General features: G+C 59.2%; 1 protein-coding gene across 2 annotated transcripts; it reads left to right on the top strand.

Moving 5' to 3' along the window:
• The first annotated feature begins 496 nt into the window (after positions 1–496).
• ZMYND19 (zinc finger MYND-type containing 19) lies at positions 497–10,274 on the top strand. 2 transcript variants are annotated; one of them, XM_052649137.1, is made up of 6 exons: positions 497–628; positions 1,860–1,919; positions 2,702–2,808; positions 3,400–3,540; positions 9,567–9,747; positions 9,886–10,274. In XM_052649137.1, exons 1-6 carry the CDS (start codon positions 578–580, stop codon positions 10,027–10,029), a joined length of 684 nt encoding a protein of 227 aa, XP_052505097.1. In that variant the 5' UTR covers positions 497–577; the 3' UTR covers positions 10,030–10,274. The 2 variants fall into 2 exon arrangements, with proteins under 2 accessions (XP_052505097.1, XP_052505098.1); XM_052649138.1 differs by lacking the exon at positions 497–628 and adding an exon at positions 1,232–1,284 and having other exon boundaries at positions 9,886–10,273.
• The last annotated feature ends 135 nt before the right edge of the window (positions 10,275–10,409 follow it).

Here is a 10,409-nt window from a genome sequence, read left to right as displayed (position 1 = left end):
GCCGCAGCCAGCCCCGACCTGCAGGGCCCGGACGGCCCAGGGTGCCCAGCCAAACCGCCCGTTGCGCGGGCCGAGGCCGGGCTCGGGGGCCTGCGCTGCGAGCGGGCGGCGCACCCTCCCGCACAAAGCTTCCCGCGAAACTGACGTAGCGCCGGGAGGCCGCGCAGGCTCCGCCCCCGGCCGCGCCCCTCCCCCGCGCGCTCGCCGCGCCCCAACGCGCCTGCGCACTCGCCCTCCCGCCACTGGCTGCGGCGTGGCGGCGCGCGCCGGCCGGCGCCCTGCGCGCCGCGCGATTGGCCGGGCGGCGGCGGGCGGGGGTGTGTCCGCCGCGCGCCCCGCCCCTGGCCCCGCTCGCGGAGGTGCGCGCGGCGGCGGTGGTGGCGGCGGCGGCGCGGCGGCGGCGCGTGGCAGGTCCGGCGGGCGCCCGGCGGCGGCGGCCCGACCCCGGCCCAGCCTCGTCCCGCCCGCCCGCCCGCCTGGCCCCGTTCCCGGCCCCCACTCGCCCGCCCGGCGCGCCGCGGCCCCGCCCCGGCACCTCCCGAGGGAGCGGCGCCGCCGGCCGAGCGCAGGCCCGGCCATGACCGACTTCAAATTGGGCATCGTGCGGCTCGGCCGGGTGGCCGGAAAGGTGCGCGGCGCGGCTTGGGGCCGGCGTCGGGCGGGAGGCGTGGGGCGCCGGGCCGGGGCCGAGGCCCGGGGCTGGTGTGAGGCTAGGGGCTGAGCGGCGCTGGGGGTCGCGGGCGCGGGCTGCGAGTCGGAGTCGGAGTCGGGGGTGCGAGGCTGGGGGCGCAGGGCCGGGCCAGCGCGGCGGGACGCACGGGCACAGGCCCGTAGGTTCGCCGGCGGCCTGGTTCCTGGGGCGGCCTTGGTCCAGTGCCGGCTCCGGCGGTGCGCCGTGGGTCGGGGGCTGCGGCTGTGCCTGCGGCCGCGGGGAGCGCAGGCCCTTCCGGGGCAGCGCGCTCGGTCTCCGTCGGCCCCTGCGGGTCCGTAGTGAGCTTCGCGCAGGGCTCGGGCTGCTCGCGGCGGCCCCGTCGGGCTGAGCCTCAGTTGGCCTCGGCCGAGCGGGGCCTCCCTCTGCTTCTCTCCCTTACCGGGCCCCGCCCTCCGCGTGTTCGAGGCTGGGGCTTCCTGGCACCTGTGGGCATTGAGGCTTGGCTGTTTCCAGGAGCCGGCCGGCCGTGCAGCTGAACCAGCCACGGACCTTACCCTGGATGGGAACCCTGTTCCCATCACCAGCGGCGGAAGCTTCTGGTGGGAGAGAGGAGCAGAGGCAGTCAGATGAAGGTAAAGCCGGTTCAGATAACTAGTAAAAAGCTCTCCAAGCGAAAGTGAGACTGGTCCATTTCGGGGACCGTTTCCTGCCCTCCCGCAAAGGAGGAAGGGTGGGCTCCTTATTAGCCTTGCGATCTCTGCAACTCAGCGGTTGTCTGCAGTAATGCCATCCTTTAAAACTTTTACTTGGAACGTGTTAGACGAAGAGATAGGAGAGACAGTTCTGTGAGCACCTGTGTGCCGCCTGCCTGATGGTTGGAACCTTCCAGATATTCTGCTTCAATCCCGGGGCCCTGCCTCTATTCTTGTGACACCGTGGTCTCGGACTGGGCTTATCGACACATTGAAACGCACAGCTTAGTGGATGAGCAGCTCTCAGGCACTTCTCATGGCTAGTCGTGAGCAGACGGCAGGTGGGGCCTGGTGCCACAACTGTGCACCGTGCTAAGTGGGGAAAGAGCAGCCTTTGGCACATTTGCCTACCTTCAGGATGGATTGGCCTCTCTGAGCCCGTGAGGGCTGCTCCTGCTTACTGTTAGTGCCCTGCGCTGATTCCAAATGTAACGTCTTCAAACGTTAATTTCCAGACCAAGTATACGCTGATAGATGAGCAGGACATCCCGCTGGTGGAGGGCTACTCGTTCGAGGTAAGGATTCTGTTCCTTTGCTGGCCTGCCTACGGTCGTGCCAAGGGGGGTCATGAGGGGTGGGTTTTCACCCCTGTGATGTGAGGCAGGCCCTTGCATGCGAGCTGCTCAAGCAGGCCGGTGAAGCCCTGTCCAGGACCCTGGTCTCCAGGGAACCTGTCTGTCAGTGTGGACCCCCCCCCCACCGCCTCTGTGATGCTTGCTGTCTTACTCACTTCCACGTTGCTTGCAGGCTCTTCCCAAAAAAGAGACAAATTGTGCCATGTCTGTGATTGAGTTCAGTCGGATAAACTGCTGTGCCCAGGGAGACTGTCCAGGGCTGCCCCACCTCCTCTCCAGCCTCGGCCTCCTGCAGGGCCGGGTACCTTTGTTTTTACCTGGCTGGCTGGGCTCCAGTCCTCACCTGCCTGCTCCTCCCTCCACCCTGTAGACCCAGCCCACTCCTGTCTCACCCTTCACCCTTTTACGCTTGCTTGTTCCAGGGCTTACCTTTTTTTTACTGGATTAGGGACTTTTTTTTTAAGGGTAGGGAGATTTATTTCCCTGTGTCCACGTCCACAGTATTTTGCAAAGAGTGGTTCTTAAGTGTGTCTTGCCTTCATGTAGGTGGGTACTTCTCCATGCCACGTGTCTGGAAGCCTCCAGAGACCACCAAGGTCCCAGGAACAGGCCTGGCCTTTGTCCCTCTGGCTTGTTTGTTTCCTTCATTTTTCTAAGAGGAATTTGGAATGTTGTGGAGAATTGCAGGCTTTTTAACAGAGCTTTTTCTTGTTTCTTCTCAGGCCCGGATGGAAGTAGATGCAGATGGAAATGGTGCTAAGATATTTGCATATGCCTTTGACAAAAACCGAGGAAGGGGGTCAGGAAGGCTCCTTCATGAGCTGCTGTGGTAGGTGTTTCCAAGCTGCTGCTTCCCTTTCTGGGTTAGCACCAGCCTTGTGGTGTGAGGGACTTGGGCAGCCAGAGACCCTTCTGCCCTCGTCGACAGATGATACCTTGCCCAGGCCTCCCAGTCACTTCTTTGTCATTGCCACTACCTGGGAGGATGGCTGCTCTGTGTCCCCTGGCACTGGCAGGGTGGCCTGAGAGTCTGTAGGCCATGTGCCCTTCCTGCTCCCAGCACTCAGGCCACAGCGCCTCTGGAGGCGGGTGGAGTCTGGCCCCTTCTAGGTCCTTTTGAGCTTGTCGGTGGGACCTGGGGAAGAGCCGTCCTCCCTTCTGTGTGAACGCTGAGGTTCCGAAGTACTTGGGCCCACTCGGCGGTGTCCCCCAGGCTGTGTGCGAGGTGGCTTGGGGTTCCACCTTGGCTCCCGGCAACCTAGCGCTCAAGTCCAGGGGCTGGCCTGTCCCCTTTGGGCCACAGACCGGCAGACTTGGGCTCCCGTCAGCAGCCGTGCTCCCGATGGGCCAAGGGCCATTCAGTGTGCATGGCTGAGACGAGGGGTCGGGGAGCCTGTCTGGAGCACTGTCTGTTTCCTAGGGAGCGGCACAGGGGAGGCATCGCCCCTGGGTTTCAGGTGGTGCATCTCAACGCCGTCACTGTGGACAATCGCCTGGACAACCTGCAGTTGGTGCCGTGGGGCTGGCGGCCCAGAGCCGAGGAGGCCTCCAGCAAGCAGAGGTAGGTCTTCCTGGGGCCTGGCAGTGCGGCCCCGCCAGGCTCGCTGCCAAGGGAGGCCGGCTCGGCTCTGGCTCTGCGGCTTCTGTGGGTCTGGGAGTGCTGGTCACCTCCCTCCAGGTGTGCAGGCAGGACAGTGCCTCCGAGGTCAGCTGGGCAGCCTGCGCCCCTGCTTGGTCCAGACTCCAGTGTTAGAGCCTGATCCTGACTAAGGGGTCCTCACATGGCTCTTGAAGGAGGCAGAGCCTCCTGACAGTTAGTTAGGGTTCTTATCCTCCTGGGGATTACGGTAGTCTAGACTTGTGGTTGCAAGTGACAGAAACTGAGCCCAATTTGGCTGAAGCAAAAATAGGACCCTTGCTGGCTCCCCTGCTGAGATGTGGCAAGCCACAAAACCACCTGGAGGTCTCAGGAGCGGCCGCCAGGGCTGCACACTGACTGCTCAGCAGTGGCCGGCGGCACTGAGGAGTTGCTTGTTTCGAAGCACTTTTCTGCTCTGCTGGGGATAGGACAGTTGTTTCATCAACAGAAAGGAAGGTTGGGGGTTCTCTGGTGATCCAGTGGTTAGGACTTGGCACTTCCACTGCTGTGGGCCCAGGTTTGAACCCTGGTTGGGGAACTTAGAACCCGCAGGCTGTGTTCTTGTTGTTTGCTCGCTAAGTCCTGTGTGACTCTAACCCATGGACCCCACATGCCAGGCTCCGCAGTCCTCCGTTGTCTCCCGGAGCTTGTTCAAACCCACGTCCATTGAGTCGGTGATGCCATCCAGCCATCTCATCCTCTGTCGCCCCCTTCTCCTGCCTTCAGTCTTTCCCAGCATTGGAGTATTTTCCAATGAGTTGGCTCTTTGCATCAGGTGGCCAAAGCATTGGAGTTTCAGCTTCAGCATCAGTCCTTTCAATGAATATTCAGGACTGAACTCCCTTAGAATGGACTGGTTGGTCTCCTTGCAGTCCAAGGGGACTCTCAAGAGTCTTCTTCTGCACCACAGTTCAAAAGCATCAATGCTTCATTGCTCAGCCTTCCTTATGGTCCAACTCTCACATCCATACGTGACTACTGGAAAAACCATAACTTTCACTACAGACCTTTGTTGGCAAAGTAATGTCTCTGCTTTTGAATATGCTGTCTAGGTTGGCTGTAGCTTTTCTTCCAGGGAGTCAGCGTCTTTTACTTTCGTGGCTGCAGCCACTGTTGGCAGTGGTTTTAGAACCCAAGAAAATAAAACCTGTTACTGCTTCCACTTTTTCCCCTTCTATTTGCCATGAAGTGATGGAACCGGATGCCATGATCTTAGTTTTCTGAATGTTGAGTTTTAAGCCAAAATTTTCACTCTCCTCTTTCACTTTCATCAAGAGGCTCTTTAGTTCTTCACTTTCTGCCATAAGGGTGGTGTCATCTGCATATCTGAGGTTATCGATATTTGTCCCGGCAATCTTTCCAGCTTGTGCTTCCTCCAGCCCAGCGTTTCTCATGATGTACTCTGCATATAAGTTAAATAAGCAGGGTGACAATATACAGTCTTGACGTACTCCTTTTCCTGGTTGGAACCAGTCTGTTGTTCCATGTCCAGTTCTAACTGTTGCTTCGTGACCTGCATACAGATTTCTCAGGAGGCAGGGAAGGTGGTCTGGTATTCCCATCTCTTTCAGAATTTTCGCGTTTGTTGTGATCCACACAGTCAAAGGCTCTAGCTTTAGTCAATGAAGCAGAAGTAGGTGTTGGTTTGGAATTCCTTTGCTTTTTGTATGACCCGGCAGGTGCTGGCGATTTAATCTCTGGCTCCTCTGCCTTTTCTAAGTCTGCCTTGAACATCTGGAAATTCTTGGTTCATGTACTGTTGCCTCGCTTGAAGGGTTTTGAGCGTTACCTTGCCAGCATGGGAAAGGAGTGCAATTGTATGGTAGTTTGAATATTCTTTGGCATTGCCTTTCTTTGGGATTGGAATGAAAACTGACCTTCTCCGGTCCTGTGGCCGCTGTTGAATTTTCAGACTCTGCTGGCATATGGAGTGCAGCACTTTAACAGCATCATCTCTTAGGACTTGGAATAGTTCAGCTGGAATTCTCTCACTTCCACTAACTTTGTTTGTGGTGATGCTTCCTAAGGCCCACTAACTTCACACTCCAGGATGTTTGGCTCTAGGTGAGTGATCACACCATCGTGATTATCTGGGTTGTGAACACCTTTTTCGTATAGTTCTTATGCGTATTCTTGCCGCCTCTTCTTAGCCTCTTATGCTTCTGTTGGGCCCTCGGCGTTTCCGTCCCTTTTCGAGCCCCCTCACACGGATGTTCCCGCAGCGTCTGCAGTTCCCTTGCCCAGCTCTGCAGTCCCTGCCGTTGTGTCGGGTTCCTGTTTCTTTGCATTGTTCCCCTAAGAAGGCTTTCTTGTCTCTTCTTTTCTCGGGAACTCTGCATTCAGCTGGGTGTATCTTTCCTCCTTTGCCTCTCACTCTTCTTTGCTCAGCTCTCCGTAAGCCCTCCTCAGACGACCACATTGCCTTGCTGCATTTCTCTTTCTTGGGGATGGTTTTGGTGGCTGCCTCCTGCGCAGCGCGGCAGACCTCCGTCCATGGTTCTTCAGGCGCTCTGTCTATCAGATCTAACTCCTTGAATCTGTTTCTCACTTCCACTGTACTGTCATAAGGGATTTGATTTAGGCCATACCCGAATGGTCTAGTGGTTTTCCCCACTTTCTACAATTTAAGTATGAATTTGGCAATAAGGAGCTCATGATCTGAGCCACAGTCAGCTCCCCATCTTGGTTTTGCTGTCTGTATAGAGCTTCTCCGTCTTTGGCTGCCAAGACTGCAGTCAGTCTGCTTTCAGTGCTGACCGTCTGGTGGCGTCCATGTGTGGGTCAGCCTCTTGTGTGGTTGGAAGAAGGTGTTTGCTGTGACCAGTGCGTTCTCTTGGCAAAACTCTGTTGCCCTTTGCCGGGTTTCATTCTGTACTCCAAGGCCAAACTTGCCTGTTACTCCAGGAATCTCTTGACTTTCCACTTTAGTACTCCAATCCTCTGTGATAAAAAGGAGCTTTTTTTCGCTGTTAGTTCTATAAGGTCTTGTAGGTCTTCCTAGAACTGTTCAAATTCAGGTTTCTTCATCATTACTGGTTGGGGCATAGACTTGGATTACTGTGATGCTGAGGGGTTTGCCTTGGAAATGAACAGATGATTCTGTTGTTTTTGAGATTGTACCCGAGTACTGCGTTTCGGACTCTTTCGTTGACTGTGAGGGCTACTGCGTTTCTTCTGAGGGATTGTTGCGCACAGCAGTAGATACAATGGTCATCTGAATTCCATTCGCCTATTCCTATCCACAGGTTGCGTGGCACAGCAAAAAAAAAAAATAACCCCAAACAAAAGGTTGTGTCATCAGGACAAGTGTAGGGCCGGCTGAGCGGTCGGCAGGCAGGTGGCTCAGCACTCGCACGAGACCAGGGTGGGCCTGGGCCAGCTCTGCCGCAGACCACTGCAGCCGCTGGGGGACGGCCCCGTTCTGCCTCACAGCGCTGTGGGGCCCTGCCCCGAGGGCCCTCCCTGTTGGTCATCCCAGGAACCAGCTGGTCAGGGTTGCTGTGGCTTGCCAGCGGCGATCAGCCTGTCCGCAGTCCCGCACGTGCTGGGGCCCAGCTGTCCTGAGGGCGGCCTGAGCTCCCCGCCGCCTGGTGCCATGTGTCCTCCCACCTCATCCGTGGCCTCTGCCCGGTGGCTGGTGGTGGGAATCGGCCCCTTCGACTCGGGGGTCCCCGGACCCCTGGTTGCTGCCCCGGCATCACCCCGGTGGGCACAGGGTGGCCCAGCCAGGTGGAAGGTGCTCTAGGCGGAGGGGCAGTGTCCTCCCTTCCCGTCTTCAGATGCGGGCTGGGGCTGAGCCTCCCCTCCCGTCGGCCTTCCAGGGCCTCACTGAGGAGCTGGGGAAGCACCAGCGTTCTCCCCAACCCTGACTCTAACCCCTTGCTTCTTTAAAGAAACTTTTGCATTGTGGTAGAACACGGATGACGCCGATTAACCACTTTCGAGTGTTCCTGTGGCGTTGAGCACACTTGCAGTGCAGTGCAGCCGCCGCCGCCGCGGCCTCCGGAGCCGTCTCCTCTTCCCAAAGGCAGCTGTGCCCTGACAGAGCGCTGCGCCCCTCGCCCCCAGACCCCCGAGCCCCGCCGCTCCGCGAGCCGCCGGGCCTTGATCTCGGCTGAGCGGGCTGGCGGCACTCGTCCTCGGGGCTGGCTCCCTCACGCCTCCTCACTCACGTCCTCAAGGCTCGTCCGCGTCACGGCCTGTGTCAGAGCTCCCTTTTTAAGGTTAGGTAACACTCCACTGTGTGTGTGCGCGTGCGCGCGTGTGCGTGTATGTGTACACGCAGGCATGTGTGCACGTGTGCGTGTGTGCACCTGTGTATGGGTGCACACACTTGGTTTATCCACTCCCCCTCGTCGGGCACTTGGGCTGCCTCCTCCCTCATCTGCTGTGGACCCACTTGTACAGAGAGCTCTTCTGGCCTCTGCTTTCGGTTCCTGAGAGGGCGCCCAGAAGTGGGATCGCAGGATCGGGTGGCAGTTCCGTTCCCTCTGGAGGAGCTGCCAGGCTGCTGTCCGCGGCGTCTGCGCTCTGCCCCCTCCCACAGCGCGCGGAGGCCCTTGGCAGCACGTGGTGCTCTCTGTCGCTCGATAGACGCCGTCCCAGGAGTGCGAGGTGGCCCCGCTGCAGTTCTGAGTTGTCTTCCTGATGGTCAGTGACGCTGAGCGTCGTTGCACGTGCTGTTTGGGCCTGTGTGTGTCTCCTGTGGAGAAATCTCTCTTCAAAACTTGGTTTTTCAGTTGAGCTGCAGAGCTCTCTATTCAGGGTGATACAGGGTTTGCAAATGTTTTCTCCTCTTCTGTAGATTGTCGTATTCTACTGGTTTTCTTGATGCACAAAATACTTGAATTTTCACACCTTTTTTCACAAAACCTTTTCTTTCTTCCGTCACTGTGCCCTTGTCACGTCCCAGGTCATTGCATGTCTGATACTGTGAAGCCCTGTCCTGGGTTTTCTCTGAGAGTTTTGTTGTTTGGGGTCTTACATTTAGGCCGTTTTTTTTTTTTTAACTCTTTTTTAAACTGAAGTACAGTAGGTTTACTGAGGTGGTTTAGTGGCAGAGAACCCACCTGCCAGTGCAGGACACACAAGTTCAGTCCCTGCCTGGGTCAGGAAGACCCCCCTGGAGGAGGGCCTGGCAACCCACTCCGGTATTCTTGCCTGGAGAGTCCCATGGACAGAGGAGCCTGGCGGGCTGTAGTTCATGGGGTCGCAGAGTCAGACACGACTGAGCGCGCGGGCATAGCAGATTCCCACTGCTGTGCCAGACCCTTCCATTTTTATCCAAGTCCCTCTCGGCCTGGCCTCCGGAGACAGCAGGCGCGTTGGAGGGGATGGAGCACCCACCCCATTGCTTTCGCGGGGCAGCAGGTGCCTCCTTTGAAGGCCGGCCCCAGGGGTAGGCTGCTCCTTGCTTTGGGTTTGACCCGTCCGCTGGTACCTGCGGTGGTGGGGCAGGTGTGGGCAGCTCTGAGCTTCTGGCCCCGTCCAGGCAGAGGAGCAGTCGGGGGGGTGGACAGTAACTGCAGCACCTAGAGGGTGGGTCACCCAGATCCCCAGATCTCCCCAGGGGCAGATTTGCGCACCTCTGGGGCTGCGAGCAGGAAGAGAGGCGGCCTGGTGTTGCCCAGGCCGGGCTGAGCCTGCAGCTGAAACCACGTGGTCTCCAAGCCTGTCGTGTGCCCGGCTCTCACGGTGTTGGGAAGACTGAGGGGCAAGACACACACAGCCCTTCCTGTGCCTTTTAGTGAGAAGAGGAACAGGCTGAATCCTGGGTGTTATGGGGAGGTGAGCCGGTGGGCCAAAGGACAGTCAAACTGTTGGTCACAGTTGGGGGGCGTGTCCTGCGAAGGGGAGGCAGCTGGTCCACCCTGGGGTCACCTCCTGTAACCTCCGTGCCTTGCCCCTTCCTGGCCAAGGGGAGCTGAAACCCCGTTTCTTTTGTTAAGGGAGCAAAGCTTATACTGGCTGGCGATTCAGCAGCTGCCCACAGACCCCATAGAGGAGCAGTTCCCGGTCCTGAACGTGACGCGGTACTACAACGCCAACGGGGACGTGGTGGAGGAGGAGGAGACGTCCTGTACCTACTACGAGTGCCACTACCCCCCCTGCACGGTGATGGAGAGGCAGGTGCGTGCCGGCCGCGCCCGGGGCGGCGCTGCCCCCTGCGGGCCGCCCGGCCAGAGCCGGGCCCTCCCGCCTCAGCGCGGGCGGCCGGGCCCCCCGGGACCGTGTGTGACCGCACCGGGCTCCTCTGTGTCCTTTCAGCTCCGGGAGTTCAACATCTGCGGGCGCTGCCAGGTGGCGCGCTACTGCGGCTCGCAGTGCCAGCAGAAGGACTGGCCGGCCCACAAGAAGCACTGTCGGGAGAAGCGGCGCCCCTTCCCGCACGAGCTGGAGCCCGAGCGATGACGCGGCGGCCGCGCGGCTCCCGGCTCCCCAGCGGCGGGCGCAGCAGCCGGCCGGCGGGCCCGGGGTTCACCCTGCACTGCCCCTGCCCCCGTCCGCAGCCAGAGGCTCCCCCGGAGCAGAGACAGCTGGGAGGGCTTGCCGGACGCTTCTCATTATTTATATGTTAATATGTTTGTAAACTCATGTACAGTTTTTTTGGGGGGGAAGGCGGGAGGGTTCAGAAGTACAAATAGGGTCGTTTGCTGTAACGCTCACTGGGCGGCCGGGCCAAGGCGGGCGGGGGACGGCAGGCACAGTAAAGTGGGGCCGCCCGCACCCTGGCCGTGCTCTGCTCTCTGCCTCAGGCGGCGTCCGTGGGCACAGATGGCGAGGCTGCCCCC

The sequence above is a fragment of the Budorcas taxicolor genome, chromosome 11 (genome assembly GCF_023091745.1).
Source record: "Budorcas taxicolor isolate Tak-1 chromosome 11, Takin1.1, whole genome shotgun sequence".
NCBI lineage: Eukaryota > Metazoa > Chordata > Mammalia > Artiodactyla > Bovidae > Budorcas > Budorcas taxicolor.
This window is presented reverse-complemented; position numbering and strand designations above follow the sequence as displayed.